The sequence below is a fragment of the Taeniopygia guttata genome, chromosome 4A (assembly GCF_048771995.1).
Source record: "Taeniopygia guttata chromosome 4A, bTaeGut7.mat, whole genome shotgun sequence".
Classification (NCBI taxonomy): Eukaryota; Metazoa; Chordata; class Aves; order Passeriformes; family Estrildidae; genus Taeniopygia; species Taeniopygia guttata.
This window is the reverse complement of record NC_133029.1, coordinates 18,609,482-18,632,402: the sequence shown is the minus strand read 5'-3', so window position 1 is coordinate 18,632,402 and position 22,921 is coordinate 18,609,482. Positions and strand designations below refer to the sequence as shown.

Sequence of the window (22,921 nt, the reverse complement as noted above, 5' to 3'; positions counted from 1 at the left end):
TAATGACACATGTCACTCTTTGGGATATGAGCAAGTAGGTCCATCAGGCTGAAATTCACTCTCCATGCACCCCCCCAGTCTTGGTTTAATACACTACAGTGCCCCCTGACCCTCCCACTCAAGCTGACCTTGCTTTTGTTTTCCTTTTCTCTAGGTTTGAACCGCAGTGGCTCTTTGCTCAATTCACCAATTCCTCTAGCACAGAAACCCAATGTGGCAGGAGTCCTGGGCATAGCAAAGTGCAAGGAAAAGGCCCCTGAACAGCAAGGTAATGGCCCATGAGTAGGTGCATGTGACACTTATTTCTGTGGTAGAAAGGCTACTTGTTTGCTCTAAAACATTTTGGAGGCTGTGTTTCAGTAGAGCAAAATCTTTGAGCGTTGGTGTTGGTTTTCCTAGTTTTTACAGAGACTGGGTAGCTGAGAGGAGTTTTAAAAGATTTTATTCCATTATCAGTCTCGATGAATAGTGAAATACAAGGGATGTAAAACTCAGTGTCATTCCATCAGATGTACAAGACTGTGTGAATTTTCTATCAAGTTTTAAGTATGCCTTACAGATCCGTTTCCCACGCATTGGTAAAGCTCAGGCTTGGGGCTCTACTTCCTCTTTGCTTTCAAGATCAGTTTTCTTTTGCCTTTTAGAGGTTCTGCCTCAGGAAGCCTGAAACATGGGGAAGGTAGAGGGAGTACGATGTGGGTTTGAGATTTGAGATAGTTTTCTGCCAAGGCTGAAATAGTTTTCTGTGTATAAAATTCTCAAGGGTTCTACTTTATGATTGTTGCAGTTTCCCTGGATGAAGACAAGCCCTGGTACTCCATTTTCCCAATTGATAATGAAGAGTTAGTGTATGGCCGTTGGGAAGACAATATCATCTGGGATGATCAGGCAATGGAAACCTATTTGGATCCCCCTGTCTTAACACTTGATCCAAATGATGAAAACATAATTCTAGGTACGTGTATGGTGTCCAGAAATTTGACTTGAGTAGGAAAAGACAAGGGGAAATGAAAGCGAGGGTTTATAATCACACTGCAGTGGAAATAAATGGACTGGGGCAAGACTTATGGCCTTCCTTTGTTCTGGCTTTTGAAGTTAATTTGCAAGTCAAAGGCCTGAGCAGGAGGTGGCAATGCTAATAACCTTTACTGGTGTGGTGTACATATTCAATTTCCAAGTTAAATGCACTGACAGGAAAGCAAAAATTAATACCCTGAAACTTAAAATCAGTGTGATTAATCTGGCTCTTAATGTGTTTTAGGAGTGGCTGTCTTAATCTGACTTGCATGCATGTTGGTTTGAAGAGGAAAGGTAGGGATGTAAACTTGTGCTTTTAGAAATTCCTGATGAAAAGGAAGAGATGACTTTGAACTCTCCATCCAAGGAGAACAAGAAAGAATCTTCTCTAAAGAAGAGTCGGATCCTGTTGGGAAAAACAGGTGTCATCAAGGAAGAACCACAGCAGGTCAGCATAAGCTTTAGTATCATCTCCAGGGTTAGGAATGGTGAGGAAGGAGTGAGCTTTGTTGGGTTTTTTTGACACCTCTCTCTCTGTGTTTAAAATTGAAATAGAATATGTCTCAGCCAGAGGTGAAGGATCCCTGGAACCTCTCCAATGATGAGTTTTACTACCCCAAACAGCAGGGACTTCGAGGAACCTTTGGAGGCAACATCATCCAGGTAGCCACAATAGTCTTCACTGTGCATGAAAGAGCTTGAGTGTCTTGGTAGGAGATTTCTAGCTGTGAGGATAGGACTGAAGATTTTTAGAAAAACAGAATTTAGATTACAGCAGTTCAGTTAAGTGTTCATGATAGATATTTTTAATGTTCAATTAAAATTAGGAGTTTGAACTAATTTTTATTGATTGCCCCATCAAACTGAGGTTTAGTTGCTTGATATTCCTGTGTCCTACTTGCCATGCTTTTGTTTGGTGTCTTACTATGTAGTGTTCTTTGTAAACCAATAGTGGGAGGGGAGAAAGAGGTGCAGTTTGTACTTCTGCTGCTATGTGTGTCTTAATCTGAATATTATAAAATTAATTTAATTACTGATGAATATGAATTACTGCTCACTAGCCCTAAGTGAGGAGATGATGGTTTTGATGGTTTTTTAGTTCCTTCTGTGGGGAATTCAGTGACTGCTAAAACCTCATCTGACTCCAGCATCCTTTGTAATGGGAAAACTGTATGTAATTCCAAATTAATTTCTCCCCCACTGATAGGGATAATGGCTTTACATGTGATTCCTAGTTAGTAAGAAGATCCCATCATTGGGTACCATTTGAAATAGTAAAATTGAAGCCTTCTCTGTACTTAAAGGAGAGATCTCTATATGGAAGTAAGCACTTTTCGGTCAAAAGGCAGCATTTATGATGACAAGTGAATTTCAATGCACTTGTGTTTCTGCTAAGAGACCTAAAAATATTCCTGGGCTGTCTTATTTAAGGTTTAATGGATAGGAGGATGGTCTGACTTTTGAGGTGGTGCATGTCCCTCTTAGCACAGCTTGTGTTCTGTACCAGCACTCCATCCCAGCAGTGGAGCTGCGCCAGCCGTTCTTTCCCACCCACATGGGTCCCATGAAGCTCCGGCAATTCCATCGGCCTCCCCTGAAGAAATATTCCTTTGGTGCCTTGTCCCAGCCCGGGCCCCACACTGTGCAGCCTCTGCTGAAGCACATCAAGAAGAAGGCCAAGGTAGAGTGGTTCCTGTGTGCCTGGGAGCGTGCCGTGGCTCCTGGGCTGCTGGAGCTGTTCTCCTGACGCTGTCCCTTGTCCTGGCGCAGATGAGGGAGCAGGAGCGCCAGGCCTCGGGCGGGGGGGAGATGTTCTTCATGCGCACACCACAGGACCTCACTGGCAAGGATGGAGATCTCATCCTTGCTGAGTACAGTGAGGAGAACGCCCCTCTGATGATGCAGGTTGGCATGGCAACAAAGATTAAAAATTACTACAAGAGGGTGAGTATGCAGATTCTGCTGTTGGATAGTGATTTCCCTCTGCTTCTCACTGAGAGCTAACAGTACCTCCATTGCACCTTCCAGAAACCTGGCAAAGATCCAGGAGCTCCAGATTGTAAATATGGAGAGACTGTTTATTGTCACACTTCTCCCTTCCTGGGTTCTCTGCATCCAGGCCAGTTACTGCAGGTGAGAAATGAGGTTTTGACATTTAAAAGACCAATAAGTTGGATGTGGCATAATAGGCAAAGTACCTTTTACAAGCCGTATTTATTCAATCATAAATAATGCTCGGCTTAAAAAAAAAAAAAAAACTAGCTTCCTTTTCAGTTCCAGTTTATGTCTCTGCTTACTAGTAATAGTAATTACTATTAGTAATTCAGTCCCTAGCTTTCTTTTATTTTTTAATCTCAGTTGTATGCTTTTTAAAGTTATTGTAGGAGTTACAAGAGTTGCAGGAAGTGAATCTTTGCTGTTTTGCTTAGTATTAGAAATAGTGTTAGAGGACTGAGGGGAAAACCAAAAGCTACTTGAATGCTGGGGAGCTCAATAAATAAAGTGTTGGAGGGGATAGAAAAAATGGATTTCATATGTACCTTCTGAGAATTGCACTTTTAGGGTGCCAGTCAGGTGTACAGACTTCTGGTTTTATGAGCCTCGCTGTGTTCTTGAAATACATACATTTGAGATGGAGAGAGGAATTAAGAGTGTTACAAGGACCACCTGGCTAATTATCCATAAATGTAAATATAAATGGTTTTCAGTTAATGCTAGCTGCTTGTGTTGCAGCAATAATTCTTCCATTTTGTACCACAGGGAAAAGGTAAGGTGATATTAGGTCATATTAGATATAAGGTCATATTAGAGATGTATCACAGAACTAACAGTGCTAATTGTGTGTTGATCTGGTTTCTGTGGTTATTGCATTCTTTTGCAGATGTGTTCTTTCTGTCTTTTTTTTTGAAAGTACCTTCTTAAAGGTCCTGAAGTACTTCCAAATGTCCAAAGAGTCCTCCAATCTCTGTATTTGTTCTAATGTTCCTTAAGCTTTTGTTCTTCATCCTTGACTGCTTCCTGCACATCTGTGTATGCTGTGATATAAACGATGGTGTACCATTGCAATGAACCTTGGGGTACTGGGTTTTTTGAGATCTTTTTTGTGATTGCATCACAGAAGGTTTGATCAAAACTTGACTTTGATTTGTTTCTCTTAACAGGCATTTGAAAACAATCTTTTCCGGGCCCCCATCTATTTGCATAAGATGCCTGAAACAGATTTCCTGATCATCCGGACAAGACAAGGTTACTACATTCGAGAATTAGTGGATATTTTTGTAGTTGGGCAGGAATGCCCACTCTATGAAGTACCTGGTCCCAACTCCAAGCGAGCTAACACACATATCAGAGACTTCCTGCAGGTATGTGATAAGAGATTATTCGGGCATCTGGGGGGGTCTTCAGAGCAAGCCTGTGGCATAGGCTTGAGTCTCAGGTGGATAGTCTTGATTTGAGAATCTCGTTGTCCTGCTGTGACTCCCTTTTTTCATTTGTTTTCTTGTGAGGTGAGAGTGCTGCAAGAGTTGGATGTTAACCAGACAGGCCATTTTTGTTTTAATTTAACCAAAGACTTATAAAATATCTCTTCTATTTTAATGGCATCCTATCTGATAAGTAAATGATAAAGGCTTTTTGTTACCAGAATAAAAGGTTAGGAGATTATATATAAATGTGCAAAACTGAAGAAGTTAAAGTTTTGAAGTGGTTGTGCTGTGTAAAATGTCACTTAGATGGGTTTTACTAAGAGTCTGTTAAGGAAACTTATCACTGTGCTATCAAACAGCACAGAATTAGAGTTGCCTCATAGGTATTTCTTAATTTTCTAGATCTTGTGGTGGTTAAGCTTTGGGACAGTCCATGAGCATTCAGTAATTATCCTCAAGATCATATTTTGGAGAAAATTTATAGTAATTTACTGTCAATTTAACTCAAAATTATAACTCCGGAGGTATTTGCAGAGCAGGAGAAAACATGCTGTTCACAGAATTTCTGTGACAAAGAATGAACATTTCTAATGTGTTAAAACAAACTTTCAAGACAAATATGTTTTCCACATCTCATTCTCAAAAATAGCTGAACCTGAAGCAGACACATGGCTTGGAAAACTTTACTGAGTAAATTTATGAGAAACAATGTTTTTTAAGTAGTAAGTCTGAAGCAATCACCAGAAACACTGGCTGTACTGTCTGTGCAAGTTGGTTTATTGTGTCTTTGGACAAATGGTATTCTTTTGTAGGTTTTTATCTATCGGCTCTTCTGGAAGAGCAGGGACCGTCCGCGGAGGATCCGCATGGAGGACATCAAGAAGGCCTTTCCCTCCCACTCCGAGAGCAGCATCCGCAAGCGCCTGAAGCTCTGTGCTGATTTCAAACGCACAGGTACCGAAGGGTTTCGGCTGGTGGTCAGCCATCCTTTGCTGCTCTTGGAGATCCAAACACAGCAGAAGGAGGGAACATCTGATAAACCATTCTTGAAAGCTTGTAGAACTGAAATGCAATCTGACAGGGGTTCTGTATGTTCAAATTTTTAAGAATGTGCACTTTCTTTTGGCACAAGTGTGCTCCATGGTGAGAAGTGACTACAGTTTAGACATTTTTAAATACCCTTTGGGCAGTGATTTACTCATTAAAGACACAACACAAACACATTCCCTTCCCTCTGTGTGTAGCTGTGTTGTTTTTAGCAAGCAAATGCATATATATGAAAGCTGGGACTGTGATGGCATCCAGCACGTGCAGGAAACTGCTCAGTATTTCACCTGTGCATTTTTCAGGAATGGACTCAAACTGGTGGGTTTTAAAGCCGGATTTCAGGTTGCCAACAGAGGAGGAGATCAGAGCCATGGTGTCCCCAGAGCAGTGCTGTGCCTATTACAGCATGATTGCAGCAGAGCAACGGCTCAAGGTAAATCCTGGTAAATCCAAGGCAAATTACTGACATCCTGTGAGGGGTGAGCCTGGGTAACACCTTCTGCCTGAAGCTAATTCTGCTACAAAGTAGGCAAGTTAGGTCCCTATCTGTTGTGTCACCTGCTAAGTTTGCTGCTGCATAAGAGGGAGTTAAGTTTTAAAGGAAGAAACACTGTATTCTTACCTCCTATTATCTGAATATTGAATTAGCTGTGCTCAAAAGTACTAAAGGGAAGGTACAAGAAAGGGTTTATTTTTATACCTGGAGCTCTACAGCAGAAAGTAACCAGCAGGTGGCTGTAAGAGATTTATTTTTTTTTAAGTGCACTGTTAGGTATGGAGTTTGTCAAAATACTGGGCAGTTTGACATCTGTGCTACTGTTGGCCACTGTGAATCTTGCAGACAGTTGTCTGGAAATTTGCTTGTTCAGCATGTCAAGTCTCCACAGAGACAATTGCTGTTCTGTCTCCAGTAACCTTTTTAAGACTTCAGCTTCTCATTTTTTTGCCGTAACATTTTTCTGCAGGATGCAGGTTATGGGGAGAAATCCTTCTTTGCTCCAGAAGAGGAGAATGAAGAAGATTTCCAAATGAAGATTGATGATGAGGTATCATCAGAGTGATGCATGAGTGTGTACACCAGTATATAAAATTGAATGGCAGGAGAAAAATGAGGTCCTTTTATTTAAAGGACATATTTAAAGTCCGATTCAGTGTTTCCAATGTTCACACAACTTTCCTGGGAACTTCTGCTGGCAGCTCATACCTGTCTTTGGTGATTATTCTTGCAGGTCCTTTCAGGGCTAAGCTTTTTTTACCTTAAATGCCTTTTTGTGGTTCCTTAGCATTTTAGTTATTCATTGAAGTGTTATCAGGGCAGCTGAAGGATCAAGAAGAGGAATTCACCCTCAGTGTGTCGGTTGAAAAGTTCTCAGTATGACTGGAAGAATTGCAGAATAAAAGCTTGGACTTTGACAGGGTTATGACAGGGTTATGATTGTTTATTTTCTTGCTGGCAGGTGCGCACAGCTCCCTGGAACACCACACGAGCCTTCATTGCTGCTATGAAGGGCAAGTGCCTCCTAGAGGTGACCGGTGTTGCAGATCCCACTGGTTGTGGGGAAGGATTTTCTTATGTCAAGATTCCAAACAAACCAACCCAGCAGAAGGTATAGTTCCCAATGAGCAATAGCTGGGAAGTCATGTGGGAGAAGTGGACTAAATAAGGGACCTAAGGAAGAGAAAATATCTGATGAGCCTAGGAGAGACTCTTATGACATTAACAGGCTGAATCTTCCTCTGAACAGGATGATAAAGAGCCTCAGCCAGTGAAGAAGACAGTGACTGGCACAGATGCGGATCTGCGCCGACTTTCCCTCAAAAATGCCAAACAGCTTCTGCGGAAGTTTGGAGTGCCTGAGGAGGAGGTGAGTGTGAGCCCAGGGCAGGCTGCCAAGTTTCACTAATGGCTTTAGCAGCTGATGCTGGAAGGGACTTATAAATTTCTACTTTGACTTCATGTGGAGAGGAATTGAGATCCACAGCCAGGTACCTCAGCTATGTGTTCCTAAAATCTCTCCTTTTCTTCTTCTGTGCAGATAAAGAAGCTGTCCCGGTGGGAGGTGATTGATGTGGTCCGTACGATGTCCACAGAGCAGGCACGCTCAGGGGAAGGGCCTATGAGCAAATTCGCCCGTGGCTCTCGGTTCTCTGTGGCAGAACATCAGGAGAGATACAAGGAAGAGTGTCAGCGCATCTTCGACTTACAAAATAAGTGCGTTCTTATCTGATGTTCACAGCTTGGACCCCACCCTGTCCCCACCTCAGAAGTCCAGCACTGTGCATGCCTGGGGATCACTGATGTGTGGTGGTATAGGTGTTCATTCAACTTGTTTGGCTCGTGAAATACAGCACTAAGAAAGAGGCCTTTGCTTGTTAATAGAAACTCTCAGGTTTAGTGTCTTGCTGTCACAGACCTTTTGGAAAGGTAGAATGCATTGCAGAGTCACAACATGAGATCTTCTACAGTTCCACACATCAGGAGTTCACTACCTTTTTTCCTTTCATTTTTCTGTTTTGTTCTGTTATGAGCAATTTGCCATCTCTCTCTTGGGTAGCAGGTATCAATCCTATGTCCTAGTCTTAGATCTGCCAGAAGAACTCATGCATTATTCCTTGTTCTGGCCTGACTTGAGAGTGGTGAGGGAATAAGGTGTTGTTAATGAAGAAGAGATCATCTATTTTGAGGATTGTCTTTTAGCAGGGGTTAGAAGGACGGCTGAGAAGGGAATATATTATGCCTGTTGTAGTAATGATTTGTATAATTAATTCTCAAATCTTTGCATCATTTTTACCTTTGTATTTCTGGGAAGGTAATGGACTGATTTTTTTTTTTTTTTTAATTTGGGAGGGCAACATTCACTGACTTCAGGATGCCTCCTATTTCAGAGTTTTGGAATCCACTGAGATCCTGTCAACAGACACAGATAGCAGTTCAGCTGAAGACAGTGACTTTGAAGAGATGGGAAAGAATATTGAGAATATGTTACAGAACAAGAAAACTAGTTCTCAGCTCTCTCGGGAAAGAGAAGAGCAGGAACGGAAGGAATTGCAAAGGATGCTCCTGGGAGAAGACAATGACAAAGACAGGGGCAAAAAGGACAGGAGAGACAAAAAGGGGCTGTGTAAGTAACTGCAACCACCAGAATTATGCCTGGGAAGGGATGCAGGACTTTATGGCAGGCTGCCGTAAAGAGGCTGATCTGGCCTCTCAAGAGAGTGTGGATTCCTTATCTGGGGCTTTTCCCTCTCTGGGGGTTCTTCCTTCTCTTGAGCACTTAGTGGCTGAAAGTGCATGTGAAGTGTATTCTTTGCCTCACATCTTTTGTTTATTTTGAGCTATAAACTTACTCTGGTATTTCTTTAGATAGTCACTGCTTCTTCCTACTGAAGTTTCTTTTTTTTTCAATTCTATCTTGAGTGGGGAGCTGTTTTTCAGTATTCTTCTCAAGATGTGTTCACACATAGTTCCTGCAACCATCTTACAGTTGTGTAGTTGAATCTTCTATGTACACACAGGTCTGTGTGTGAAGCAGGCACAGTCTGCAGGCTGATAGCAGTGTCTGTTACACTGTGTGCTGTGCCAGTGGGTTTGGAGGTAAATTGGGCAGCTGCCAGATTTGTATCTCCTGGAGATGTTCTTGCTTTAAGTGCATTCCAACAGAGAACTTGACATGTCCCTGACTCGCTGGTAAAACGTTTGGCCTGTGAATGAACTTCATGACCACTGTTATTTGTTGAATGTGTGTAAGCAAAGCTGAGCTCTGCATCTGAGTCAGTTATTGTTGCCACCTATTCTCAATTTCGGAATAAATCACTCGTAAATAGTTACTGGAATCATTTATAAGACAAATGCAGAGGATTTTTGATTATTATTACCTCATTAAAAGATATCCAGTGTTACTTTGTACAAAACCTCTCAACCTGAATTATGAATGGTGCTGGAAAGATTCCGTGCTCACTTGACACACTGGTTGGAACACTCCTTGGAAAACTGGATAATTCTTGACCCCCAGTTTCTGCCAGGTAACCATACCTATAATGAAAAGCACTGTAACTAATCCATCTGCAGGGCCAGATGCAATTGCATTTCAGGTTGCACATGTGGGTCCTTGTTGACTGTAGCTGTTCTTCTGGCATTATAATCTATGTGGGTAATCAGGTAACTTTGTTTCAGCTGGATTTCATGTCATGATTAGAAATCATGAACAAGCAAGGGAAAGACTTCTGTTAGTTTTCCTGAATGCTTTCTTGAAAGCTTTTAAGCCAAAACTATCTGCTTTATTTAAACAATAGTATTTCTACAGTGTGGAAAAAAACTAGAAGCAAATAAAGCATTTTCTTGTGACAACAGCTTCAGCAGCCTCAGCAAACTCTCACAAGGATGATGACACTGCCTCTGTGACTAGCCTGAATTCCTCTGCCACCGGCCGGCGCCTGAAGATCTATCGCACGTTCAGGGACGAGGATGGGAAGGAGTACGTGAGGTGTGAGACGGTGCGGAAACCCGCTGTCATCGACGCCTACTGCCGCATACGGACCACCAAGGATGAGGAGTTCATGTAAGGCCTTCCTGGTCTCCTTCTTCTGTCTCTAACCTTGCCTATAGGCCTGCTTCATTCCATTGACGGCATGAAGAAATGTAGAATTCAGCGTAGAAGCCCAGCACAGTGATTGTGGAGAGAAAGAGATTTAATGGCTGTCCATTTGGAGGGTGTCACAAACTTCATGCAGTGATTGAGCTATCAGAAGAGTACCTGGCAAATCATGAACTAGGCTGGAAAATTTCTGTATTTTTTTTCTCCCACCCAGACGGAAATTTGCTCTGTTTGATGAGCAGCACCGTGAGGAGATGCGGAAGGAGCGGCGCAGGATCCAGGAGCAATTACGGCGGCTAAAGCGGAACCAAGAGAAAGAGAAACTCAAGGGCCCTCCAGAAAAGAAGCCCAAGAAAATGAAAGAGCGTCCAGACTTAAAAGTAAGGATATCCATACAGATTCGGGCTACTGGAAATTTTCTGTTCTAGTGATGTACTAATGATCACACTGGTGGATTTTAATGATGCTTTACCTCAAGACTAGGAGCCCATATTTGAGTTCTGATCCATCATCTTCTATTTTTGCAGTTAAAATGTGGAGCATGTGGTGCAATTGGGCACATGAGGACCAATAAGTTCTGCCCTCTTTACTATCAAACAAATGCCCCACCTTCTAATCCTGTTGCAATGACAGAGGAGCAGGAGGAGGAGCTGGAAAAAACAGTCATTCACAATGACAACGAAGAACTCATCAAAGTTGAAGGAACAAAAATTGTCCTGGGAAAACAACTGATTGAGAGGTAAGGGAAAAAGCAGAGATACTGGTGGGGATAATAAGAATAGACAATGTAGAGCTTAATGCAGAATACTCACATGTGTATGAGTCACAGGAATAAAGTGACAGGGCTTTACATAAATTGTTATTATGGTATTTCAACTGAGTATTTTGTATTATGGCAGATGGAACCAAAGCCAGTACTGGGGGACAAATGGTCTTGATTCACGTGAGGGCTGGAGGAAGTATTGTGCTTTTTTGTTTGTATCTAGTGCTGATGAGGTTCGCAGGAAATCCCTGGTACTGAAGTTTCCTAAGCAGCAGCTTCCTCCAAAGAAGAAGCGTCGTGTAGGGACAACGGTGCACTGCGATTATCTCAACGTGAGTGAAGTGTTACTCAGGCAATTGCAGCTCCTCCATTTCTGTTTGTACCAACTGGCCTAGCCCTTAACTGCTCCTGTGCAACCTCCTCGTGTGTCCTCATGACTGCCCAGAAAGTTAATAAGCTAAATTGTCTAGGATTTCTGTGAGTAAAAGTTTTGCATCTTGGAACTGCCTTCATTTTTCTGTCTCTCATTTTTTCAGCGTCCCCATAAATCCATCCACCGGCGGAGAACAGATCCCATGGTGACACTCTCATCCATCTTGGAGGGCATCATCAATGACATCAGGGATCTTCCCAATGTAAGTTTAAGCTCTGATACCCAAATCCTACATCTCAAGAAATATGGTTGAAGAAGAGCATGTGTTGTAGACTCCAGAATGTGGCTAGTTTTGTATGAATACATGTTCAAAGCTCATATGTGATTTAAATTTTTTTTTTTTCAACAAAACCAGCACAAGATGAATGAAATGTAGCAGTGTGTAATGCTTTTATATATGTGGCGCTGGAGAAGATCTGTCCTTCACTCTTTTCTGACCAGACTTTGCCAGAAACTTGCAAAATCAAAAGACTAAATGGCAGATTTGGGTTGAAATGAGAATTTTAAAGTTCAGTTTCTTGACTTTTCTGCTGCAATCTAAAATACCATTGAAAATACAGTCGAAAATCTCAGTGAGGTTTTCCTTCTTATAATGATGTTAGAGAGTATTGTGTGGAAGTAAGTGTTTGCCGTCATGGGGTTGAGCTTATTCTGTTTTCCCTGGTGCATTTAAGGAACTGTTTGTGTAAAGGTTTTATACATTAGTGCCTGTTTAACTGTGGAGGTTAAACTGAGATTAGCTGTGCTAATAACCATTTGTTACTTCTCCTCCTCAGACATACCCTTTTCACACACCTGTAAATCCGAAAGTTGTCAAAGATTATTATAAGATCATTACCCGGCCCATGGACTTACAGACCCTGCGTGAAAACGTCCGTAAGAGGCAGTACCCATCCCGGGAGGAGTTCAGGGAACACCTGGAGCTCATTGTGAAGAACAGTGCCACATACAATGGTAAGAACACAGGGAAATCCTCTATCTGCTAGTACATGGTGCATAGATGAGCTGTGGAACTTTTAGAGTCAACAAAAGCAACATAAAAGTAGAACAAATTCTCTTCTAGATGGCAATAGTGAACATATATTTTTCCAGGTATACCTAAAAGATTATATTCCTATTAATGAAGTAATTAATAAATAAGAAAGAAGTGAATTCCAGCATGTAGCAAGAACTAAATGATGACCTCGATGTGGTAATTGAAGTTCAGTTATGGGTCTGTGTCTTGGGATGACTCAGTGACTGAAGACTTCTGCATGTTTCAAGTCCTGTCTACCTCCTTCATAGCTAAGCAAAACATCGTTTTCGGTAGATTATATTATTTTGCTTTATTGAATGAATCTTTCAATGCAAATAGGAATAGCTCACACCCATTGAAGCCAGTGCCTTGGAGCATGCAGCTTTGAGTAGAGTTTGCTGTCATGATTTTGCATATTTTGATTCTTAGTCGCAATAAAAGTTTTCCCCATTTGGGAAGATGAGGAAACTACTTTAAAAAATGGAAAGAAAGCTGGTTTAAAATAAAAGCATAGATTCTGTGGTAGAGCATGTATCTGCTGGGGAAAAGTGCTGATTCATTGGTGGTCAGCTTTATTCTGACTGCTGACAGAAAGGTCTTTGTCCAAAATACTAATTTGACAGAAAAACCTCCCAGCTGCACTGACTCTGTCTAGGCTGTGCAGCATTGAGGGTGACACTGACAGCACTGGGTTTGTGTCTTTGCCACTTTCTTTATTATTTTGACAGTTAAATCCCTTATTTATCCTAATAAATAGGACAATTTTTTTCATAGTCCTGTTGCAAATGCTTGTTTCTATGTCTGAGGAATCCTGAAATTATTTAAAGCTGTGAGTTTTTGGATATTCCCTAAATGTCCATCTTGCCTTCCTTAGCAGTTCTGTTTCACTGACTGGACTTAGGGAAGGAAACAGAAATTTCGTTATTTATACTGTAAATATTTGGCAAAGGTGGAGGGCTTGGAGGCCAGTTTGCCACAGGCACAGTTGCTTTCCAAAGGGTTTCCAAACTTCACCAGAATGTATGCCCAAAATGTTATTTAGTACGAATAACTTTTTCTCATATGAAATGCATGCTGAACTTGAATAACTGTGTGTATTGAGAATATAGCTGAGTATATACTCCTAACTGTGCCGGAAATACTATCAGTGATGCTTTAAGGGTAAAGATAAATCATATTGTGATAGGCCTTTTTAATCAAGCTGCACTTGCTGTGTGTGTTGGCAGGGCCAAAGCACTCACTGACACAGATATCCCAGTCCATGCTCGACCTGTGTGATGAAAAGCTAAAAGAGGCAAGTTCTGTGAATGTGTTGTGGTCAGAATGGAGAGGGAATTGGGGGTGGTTGAAGACTTTGAGAATAGAGGATGTGCATAGGCAAAACACAGGGGTTTAGGGAGCTTAGTAGAAAATTAAGGGAATTCTTCCTCCTACCCCAGAAGATATTTTAATTTTTACCATTTCAAACAGTTCTCATGGGAGCCTTTCTGAAAAAAAGCCAATCAGATGTTTGTTTCTTATTCTAGTTACTTTATCTTATCTATAGGCTTATATCTTGACTGTTACCCCCTGTTAGCTACAAGAGTTTTCATAAAAAGGTGCATGGGAGTCTCTCTGGGACAGAGTATCATGATAGTTCATTATTAGTTTATGGTCAGCCATTGATTTTCCCTACTTCTTTTGCAGAAGGAAGATAAACTGGCTCGATTAGAAAAAGCAATTAATCCTCTCCTGGATGATGATGATCAAGTGGCCTTCTCCTTCATTTTGGATAACATTGTGACTCAAAAGATGATGGCAGTTCCAGATGTATGTATCTTGAGTGACGGTGTGTAATGTGCAAAATGTGCTGATCTTGTTGTGGGGAAAACAGTGCTATTAAATAGAAAAGTCTTCTGTAAAATTATTAATTTGTATTATATGTTCCTACTGTTGAACAGATATCAACAAGCCTAGTTAAAAATCCAGCTGGTAGATCTTTTCTCTGTGTCCCTCCTGAACCTAAATGATTGGATTCAAGGGGTCTTGTTATAAATACCTTAAATACATTTGGAGCGTTAATCAGTTCTGCAGACTTGTTTTATGACATTTGTAGCTCAAACTGTAGGAAATCCTACAAAGGAGCTTTCTAAACCTGTCTGTTATCTTTTTTTTTTCAGTCTTGGCCGTTTCACCATCCAGTTAACAAAAAGTTTGTTCCTGATTATTACAAGGTGATTGCTAATCCAATGGATCTGGAGACCATCCGCAAGGTGTGTAGCTTGAACTGAGCAGTCTCTTGAGAGGTGTTTGGACTTGATCACTTACTGGGTGACAATTCTCTTCCAGAATATCTCCAAACACAAATACCAGAACAGGGAGACTTTCCTGGATGATGTTAACCTCATCCTTGCCAACAGCATTAAGTACAATGGTAGGTGTTGGAAATGAGGCTTCAGCTGCCTTTTGTACTTAAATTAATTCATCTGGGCACCTGTATTGCCAAAGTGTGTTGAAGCCTGAGGCTATGATTCATAAACCTGATGACTGTTTCCCTTTCCTGAGGAAAGAGATGCTTTAACAGTGCTGTTTTCACTGTCAAATGGAGCTTTATTACCATCTGGTGCAGAATGGGGCAGTTTCATTTGGGGAGGATGTTCTGCTTGCTCAGTACATGTCTTTGATCCAATTATTTGTTTCTGGGAGTTTCCTTGAGACAAGGTACAACCTTCCTGTGTCCTAAATCACACTTTTAATGCTGGAACAAACTGGTTGTACTATTTTAGCTGAATGTGAGCTCTGCTTTGTGTTTCTCCTTACATCAGAAGTTGGGATTTAGGGTCCTGTGTAAGCAAAACCTGTCTTGCTGTCTTGGCAGCTGGAATTGAAAAACATCAGAATGTATAAAGAGATTTGTTTCTTACTACAGGGTCAGACAGCCAGTACACAAAAACAGCCCAGGAGATTGTAAACATCTGTTACCAGACTTTAGCTGAGGTATGTGGGCAACTTCAGTGGAATATTTACAGTTTGAATTTTCTGTTCTGCAACCTTAGCAAGCTTTTTTGTTCTTAGTATGATGAGCATCTGACTCAACTTGAGAGAGACATCTCCACTGCTAAAGAAGCAGCACTGGAGGAGGCAGATCTGGAAAGTCTTGATCCTATGACCCCTGGTCCCTACACTCCACAGGCAAGTGACCAAGCAAGACTTTCTTTCTTTTAGTTTCAATCTCCTGAGTGTTTCATCCTTATTTTCCTCTTTGTTTTATGTTCTCCATCTGTCTGCAGTTTGTCTTTTAGCAGAATATGTTGTTGGATGTTGTGCTAACACTTGCTTTTTAAGAATAAATATAAGAAGCAGTTCTGATGCTTCAAGAGAGTGAACCTAAGACAAAGAAAGAGATTTCCCAAGCCAGTTGTAACACTGGTCTGCAGATGAGCTGTGTACAGGCAGGTACAGCTGAGTGTTGGCTGGAAGGTTGAGGACTGTGCAAGTGTAACATTTAGGAACCCCCAGAAGTCAAGCAGTGGACAGGTAGGGAGAACATGAGGACAAAACATGGATGTAGTGCTGAGAGGAATCCAGGGAACTGTTTGGCAGTGGTATTGTTGGAAAGGCTCATTGCTGTGGGTAAAGAACTTCCAATAAGGTCAGCGAAGTCCAAGTGTAACCTCATTGCTGGGATTCTTTACATCTCTTTGTTCCAGTTCTAGTGGAAAATAACATTTTTTTAACCTTTATCATTTTATAGCAGACAATTGTGTGTGTCAGGTATTTTCTATGTGTTACAGAGCAAGTTCATGCTGGGCTTCTTTTCAAAGTTTACAGTTTGGCAAAGATTTATAAGCTACTTAGACTTTTTAAAAAATAATGCTTTTTATTTTGGGTTGTTTGGTTGTTTTTAAAAACATCAGTTAAAAACTTTCACCAGGAATGGCAAGTTAATTCATGAAAACTAAAATTATCTTTGGAATTTGCCTAAGAAAGCAGGGGTGTCATCCTAGTGTCCGAGATGTGCTTTTTGTTTATTTTAAAAAGTTCATAGGCCTTAGGAAAGATCTCTGTGTTGATAATTGAATGATAAAATGCAAATGTTGTGGTATAGAAAGAAAAAAAAAGCTTTATTTGCAGTTGTTCATCGCAGTTGTAGACCAATAATTTTTCAGTTCTGTGCAAGTCTGATGTAATTACGTCTGGAAAGTTGCATTTCATTTTAGCAAAGTCAGAGCAGAAAAGAAGGGCGAAAGGCTTGAAATTCAGGAACAATTTAAGATTATTTTTAAGATAAAAGTGAGTTTAAAAATTGTTTAGGCAAGAAGACTGTATGGCTGAGTCAGGATAGCAGGAGGACACAGGTGGGTTTGGGGCAATATTTAATACCCTCCCACCCATCTCTCCCCACAAAAATACTCAAAATGTAGGATTTTAGGGAGGTAGAAAGTGTTTGCTAGAAATTATCATCACATTCATCTGGCTGGGAATGCTAAAACTGTGTATCGTGGGAAAAGACCTTCCTGCCAATAGGAAGTATTGGGCTGTAAGAAAGTATTTGGAGATGAGTTATTGAAACTATTTGTTGGCATATTTCAAGAATTCAATGGCATCAGTGGTGATCCCAATGCGTAAGAGAGTGAGGGACAAAAATGCCATTCTCCTATCTGATGGTCTCCTTCCCAAGAGCAAGGTTACTTGGTCTGATTTTATTCCAAGCTGGTGATCAGAAGAGAGGAGAGGAGGCCTGGGCGGGGAACTGTCCTTGGTAAGAGGAAAGAGCTCTCTGAGCTTCTCCATTGACCTTGTCACCCTTTCCCTCTGCTTCTTGGCTGGAGGTACAGCCCCACTTCCCACACTCCCAAACTTGCCACAGATGGCAGGTCCGGTGGAGATTGCTTGGCTTTAGTTCCCTTTTTTAAATACAGTTGTGGCAGCCAACATTTATCTCCCCATATGGGTCTTCAGAGGTTGGCCTCCAGGATATAAAAAGCAAATACAGTTGAGAGCTGTCTGTTTAAATTCTTAGGAAGACTGTTTTTCCTAATTTAAGAAATATTTCTGTTGTTCTTTTAAGACTTTCAGTATTGTCATGACCTATGAACTGTGTATAGTAAGGGAACTTTATTAAAATCTTAATATGTAATGCCTCATTAACTCTTCAGAGATCAATCTGCATGAAAACTGCAAGTTAGCTTTGGGAACACTTTATCTAAATCCCCTTTTTCTTGCTTGTGTCAGCTCTAGGGGTTGAAACAGTGACTTACATAGGATTGATTGGAAGCTGAAGCTTTGCTGTTTCATATGTGCTAGACTTTTCCCAGTTCTCCTTGGAGCATTTGGGGCTGCAACACTGTTCCCATTATAAGGAAGTAAATGAAAAGGGCCATGCTGAGTCAGACCAAAGGTTGATGTAATCGAGTCTCCTGTCTCTGGCAGAGAACAGAAGTAGGTGGATGCAAACATGCAGTGATCATTTTTTCAGCAAACCCTCTCTGCTTCTGGGAACTGGTTGTTCGGGCACCTTAAACTTGTGTTGGACCTGGAGCATTGTAGTCATGAGCTGCAGAGAGGTCTGTTCTCTATACATTTTGGAGCCCATTTGGGATTTTGGCCTTTGTAGAATAGCACTGTATAGAAATACTGACTTCTATTTTAAAATCTGCTATTTGGCAAACTTCAAAGCTGATGTTTTGAGCCATTGCATTTACCCCATTTGTTCTTTAAGAATAATTAGCTCATTTTGACTAAACAGTGTGTAATAATATAACACTGTGCCAAAAAGATGCATTTAGTCCTGAAGTCCCAGTCTTGCCTCTCAAGATACTGTTCCAGTCTCAGTTCAGTGCCTGAGAATGTTCTGTCTCCTGTTTCCACCTATACTTTAGCCACCAGATTTGTATGATACCAGCACTTCCCTCAGTGTGTCCCATGGTGCTTCATTCTATCAAGATGAAAGCAATTTGTCTGCTATGGACACTCCCATCACTACCACAGGGAAGCAAGGAACTCAGGTCAGAATCCTCCATTTTCTCATCTGGTTGGGGAGTTGTCTTGTATGAGCAAATTACTAAAAGGAGGCAATGAGTTTGTAGGAAACAGGTGACAAAGATCAGGTTTTCCAAGCAGAGAAGGGAATCTCTTCCAAAAGTTATGATATTTTCTTAATTTTGTCTGCTCTGAAGCAAAAGTAAAAAAAATAAATTAAAGAGCATTGGGAATTGAGATGCTGCAAAACAAAGAACAGAGACTCAAAAGCTGCAAAAGAATCTGCCTAAGGCCAGGTATTTATTTGCTTCACTACTTCTGGAAGCAGGAACTTGGTGACTCATGCTACAGAGGGTTAATATGCAATCCATTGTTAGTTCTGAGTAGGGAAATGGTGAAGGATATTCTACAGATTCACAAGATCATAATTAGATTATCATGGTTGCATCCAGTGACAATTAAGATCTTGGAACAGATGGTTGCCACTGTAGATACCTCATAGTTGTAAAAGGAAAAGCACACAGGTTAAAGGGATTAAATAATTAGAAATGAACTTGTTACAGTAACCACGAATATTTTTCCTTAGTCTTTATTATGTATTAAAAAAAACAATAAATGTTGAAGGAGAGAGAATAGCAGAAGGATATGCAGTAATAGGACCATGAAAATAAATTACTAGGAGGATGAAGAAAGTGAGGAGCCATAAGACTGAAGGTGATACTAGAAAGGCTGGTGAGAGCTATTCTGAACAATGCAGGCAAACAGAGATTGGTTATGAATAGTTCTGTGTAGTATTGTAGCCATCTGTAGCTTTGTGAATGCCTTCTAGATTTGGAAGTATTCAAGCTTCCAAATTTAGAAATTTAGAAATGTAGAAATTTATAGACAGAATCTGCATGTTTTCTTTATCTTGGACTCATGGGGACTGTGGGAAGAACAGGAAGGGAAGGACAGGAAAAGATTTGAGGGAAGTGCTGTATGCTTTTAAAGTATATTATGAAAATAAGCACTGTTTTACAACCTAGTGCTATTTTCCAGAAATAACTAGTTGAACAAGGAACTCTGGTCTGTAAGGCTGGAGATTGCCAATTCAAGGATGAGCACATCAGGTAGAAGTGTGTGGAGACTGTGCTCTCTGATCTTGCAATAAAGAGAAAAAGGATCCTTGCTCTGAGAGTGATACACATATATTTTCCTTTCTGTCTTTCCCTTCCTGTACTCCCACACCCACCTCTGTGGCCCAGGTGTCCCTCACACCCCCTGGGTGATGCCCAGTAGATCCTTCCTCAGTGCCACTGTTGTTCTGGGTGATGTCCAGCAGTGCCCTCCTGAGTGTCACTGTTGTTTGTGTTCCCATCCAGATGCGCCAGGGGCGAGGTCGGCTGGGCGAGGAAGACTCTGATGTGGATATTGAAGGATTTGATGAGGATGATGATGGCAAGCCCAAGACTCCAGCCCCAGTGAGTGTATTTACAGAAATCCCAGCTACAGTCTATGTGCTGACTTGCAGGGCTCTCTGTTGTGCCTGGTGCCCTGAGACAGGCTCTGAAATGCAGTTTGGAAAAGTTAGCACTGCGAAATGAGAGAATGCTTCACAGTGGATAGAGTGGGAAATCTATGATAGAAATGGTAGCTTGCTGGTGGATCTTCATCATCCCTGTTTGTGTGACCCAGGAAGTTGAAGATGCAGATGGTGACCTTGCTGATGAAGAAGAAGGATCAGCCCAGCAGACCCAGGCCAGTGTCCTGTATGAAGATTTGCTTATGTCTGATGGAGAGGATGATGATGATGGGAGTGATGAAGAGGGAGATAATCCTTTCTCGTGTAAGTGTCCTTTTCTGATTGTTCATTAACCCAGCTGATCTCATGCTTCCATCACAAAAACATGCACTAGAGAGCAGAGACCAAAGGGGCAAGATGAGGAAACTGGGTGAACATAAATGGGACTGAAAACAAAAGTGTAATGAGAATGCTGTAAGTACAGACACACATGAAAGCACAGTTAAGACAAGATCTTGTTGATTGTATTTCATAAAGTAAAACTGCAAATGGTTCTGAAAACACTGCGAGTATGATTTGGTATGCAGAGCCAGGAATGGGTAGTCTAGTAAAAGTACATTTATTTTGATATGAAATAGGGTTATCAATGTTAAATGTAAAATGTTAATGTTGTCACAAAAAACAATGTTATCACAAACGGGAAGAGGTGTACAGAGGTTATTCAGATTGTTTCTATGTTTTAATACAAACGTATGCAGAAAAGCATATAGTGGTATTTAGCAATGACTTCTGAAAATTATTAGAAGGGAAGAAGGGGGAATTTTCCACAGTAGACAAGACATAAGGCCTTTTTGAGTAATGGTGGCAATGAGATTGCTTTGGAATAACATCAGAATTGGGCACTCAGTAGGTGGTGTCACCTCCCAGATACCTTTTCTGCTGCCGTGTGGAGACACGACTTTGTAAACATTCCTTACAGTCAGTACTGCAGCCTTTAAACACAGACAGTAGTGGGTATGTAAGTGACAGAACAAACCTGTCTGTTTGTGACCAAACTTTGGTCATTACACAGCTATCCAGCTGAGTGAGAGTGGCAGTGACTCAGATGTGGAGCCCAATGCAGTGAGACCCAAACAACCTCATGTTCTTCAAGAGAACACACGGATGGGCATGGACAATGAAGAAAGCATGATGTCCTATGAAGGAGATGGTGGGGAGACATCTCATGTTATGGAGGACAGCAATATCAGGTACTTAGAACTGGTTAAGATCTCTTCTCTTAAAGATTTTTGAAGTGTTCATCATAAAAACCTGAAGAATATCTAATATTTTCCTATAAGTTAACTTGTGACTGTTCCTACTGTTGCAATCATAAAAACCATTTAGTTTTACTGACAGAAATTTGGGATTGCTGTTAGATTTTCACTAATAAAAATACCAGTTAAATTAGAAAAAAACCCACCCATTTTTTTTCTTTTAAGTTAGATGATTTCTTGCATATATGTAGTGGTTTTTCATGCAGGACAAAAAAAGGTTTTTACAAGCTATATCAAACTACAAGATGCCTTTGAAGTTAAAAAGTGATTTAGCAGATTAACTTTTTTTTTTTTTTTTCCCTCTAAGAACAAGTATGTCCTGGCTTGAAATTCAGTTGTTTAGTTAAGTCCAGAAGTATAGGGATATGCATCTTCAGTATTTTGGAAGGTGTTCAATTATTAGAAAATTAAAAGTACAACGGTATCAGCTTTATTTTTTTTGCATTCAGGAGAACAGCAACCTACTCTGCCTTCTTTGGGCGTTCTGTAGAGTATAAGTATTTGATTCTCTGTTCTTCTTCTACTTGTGGAATTCAGTTCCTTAGTGCCATTATTGATATTTGCCTAATAAATCACAGGCATCAGAGCTAATAGGTAGCTGGGCTGGCAGGCAATGGTCAGTCCAGCCCAGGATCTTGACCAGAGTCAGCAGGAAGTACTCAAGAAAATGAGAAAGGGTTGAAAACATTCCTGCACTTTCTGTCTGCAGGGAAGGTGACAGAAGCTGTTGGAGCGATCAGTTTTTCCTGCCTGAAGTGTATCACAGTGGAATGAAGATACTGGAATTGTTTCCTTGGAGAACTGTTTTTTCTTTAGTTTATGTTTTAAAAAGCTGGCCAGTGACAAAATTGAAATGCATAGTGGTTCCTTAGGGTTCACAGGACTTCAAGCCAACTCTTACAGCAGTTAAATGCAGAATTGATGGTATCAGCAACTAATTTGAAATTATTTTCTTCTTTCTTCTAGTTATGGCAGCTACGAAGAACCAGACCCAAAGTCCAACACAAGAGACACAAGTTTCAGCAGCATTGGAGGCTATGAGATCTCAGAAGAGGAGGAAGAGGAAGAGCAGCAGCGGTCTGGGCCAAGTGTGTTAAGTCAGGTCCATCTGTCTGAGGATGAGGAGGACAGTGAGGACTTTCACTCCATCGCAGGAGACAGTGACCTGGACTCAGATGAATGAAGTCCCTTCCCTGAGATAATGGTCATCCTGGGCCACTCTTGCCTCCTGAATTTCTCTTGTCCGAGTTTGGTGTAAGGAACAGTGTAGTGTGGGCTGTGTTAACAAGATTTATTTTTAGACATAATATTTTAATTGACTATAAAACATGTTATATGAATGAGTAAATGATGAAGAATAAGCATTAGACAAGCATGTCCTGCTGAAGCCTTGGCTTATTGTAGCCTGTACTGGTTCCAGAATCCAGATAGAGATTTGTATGGTTTGTTCTTCAGTCTTCATAGATGTAAAGTAATTCCTCAGAAATACTGACCTTTTGGATAAGTGCGTATCTGTCAGGAAAAAATGCTTGCTCAAAATGAAATACTTTCTGTTAATGAGCAATTTTAAGGCAATTTTCATTTTGTAAAGGGGAGGTTTTTCTCTGGACCACAAATACAGTGTCTGATGTCTGACCCCTCAGTGGTTTTGGGAACTGCCTAACTCCTACCAATACTTCAGAAACAGCTGCCCTACTTTTTCTAGAAGTTGCAATAAGTTCCAGAAACCAGACTTTTGGTGATTTGAACCTTTAGGAAGGCTCACGGTTCACCGGAGACTAATAATTTTCAGTGCCCCGGGGAAGCTGGTGCAGTCCCCGGAGCTCGGTGTGGAGTCCTGGTGTGGCT

The 22,921-nt window shown here is 41.0% G+C and overlaps 1 protein-coding gene across 5 annotated transcripts in view; it reads left to right on the top strand.

Annotated features, from left to right (window-relative positions):
* Nucleotides 1–22,708, top strand: part of TAF1 (TATA-box binding protein associated factor 1) — a 29,523-nt gene extending 6,815 nt beyond the window's left edge. For 3 of the 5 annotated variants that reach the window (XM_012573201.5, XM_012573203.5, XM_072929284.1), the window contains 32 exons: nucleotides 155–268; nucleotides 788–955; nucleotides 1,338–1,465; nucleotides 1,573–1,680; nucleotides 2,525–2,698; nucleotides 2,788–2,961; nucleotides 3,046–3,150; nucleotides 4,179–4,379; nucleotides 5,255–5,396; nucleotides 5,792–5,922; nucleotides 6,455–6,535; nucleotides 6,947–7,096; nucleotides 7,235–7,354; nucleotides 7,526–7,701; nucleotides 8,376–8,611; nucleotides 9,841–10,048; nucleotides 10,299–10,464; nucleotides 10,612–10,823; nucleotides 11,071–11,179; nucleotides 11,384–11,482; nucleotides 12,057–12,234; nucleotides 13,522–13,589; nucleotides 13,982–14,104; nucleotides 14,455–14,547; nucleotides 14,624–14,708; nucleotides 15,204–15,271; nucleotides 15,350–15,466; nucleotides 18,157–18,282; nucleotides 19,618–19,716; nucleotides 19,931–20,081; nucleotides 20,830–21,007; nucleotides 22,040–22,708. In XM_012573201.5, coding sequence (XP_012428655.1) covers nucleotides 155–268; nucleotides 788–955; nucleotides 1,338–1,465; nucleotides 1,573–1,680; nucleotides 2,525–2,698; nucleotides 2,788–2,961; nucleotides 3,046–3,150; nucleotides 4,179–4,379; nucleotides 5,255–5,396; nucleotides 5,792–5,922; nucleotides 6,455–6,535; nucleotides 6,947–7,096; nucleotides 7,235–7,354; nucleotides 7,526–7,701; nucleotides 8,376–8,611; nucleotides 9,841–10,048; nucleotides 10,299–10,464; nucleotides 10,612–10,823; nucleotides 11,071–11,179; nucleotides 11,384–11,482; nucleotides 12,057–12,234; nucleotides 13,522–13,589; nucleotides 13,982–14,104; nucleotides 14,455–14,547; nucleotides 14,624–14,708; nucleotides 15,204–15,271; nucleotides 15,350–15,466; nucleotides 18,157–18,282; nucleotides 19,618–19,716; nucleotides 19,931–20,081; nucleotides 20,830–21,007; nucleotides 22,040–22,256 — 4,505 coding nt within the window. In that variant the 3' untranslated portion in view covers nucleotides 22,257–22,708. The remainder of the gene's footprint in view (nucleotides 1–154; nucleotides 269–787; nucleotides 956–1,337; nucleotides 1,466–1,572; nucleotides 1,681–2,524; nucleotides 2,699–2,787; nucleotides 2,962–3,045; nucleotides 3,151–4,178; nucleotides 4,380–5,254; nucleotides 5,397–5,791; nucleotides 5,923–6,454; nucleotides 6,536–6,946; nucleotides 7,097–7,234; nucleotides 7,355–7,525; nucleotides 7,702–8,375; nucleotides 8,612–9,840; nucleotides 10,049–10,298; nucleotides 10,465–10,611; nucleotides 10,824–11,070; nucleotides 11,180–11,383; nucleotides 11,483–12,056; nucleotides 12,235–13,521; nucleotides 13,590–13,981; nucleotides 14,105–14,454; nucleotides 14,548–14,623; nucleotides 14,709–15,203; nucleotides 15,272–15,349; nucleotides 15,467–18,156; nucleotides 18,283–19,617; nucleotides 19,717–19,930; nucleotides 20,082–20,829; nucleotides 21,008–22,039) is intronic. The other 2 variants (XM_012573202.5, XM_030272962.4) reach the window with 1 other exon arrangement.
* The last annotated feature ends 213 nt before the right edge of the window (nucleotides 22,709–22,921 follow it).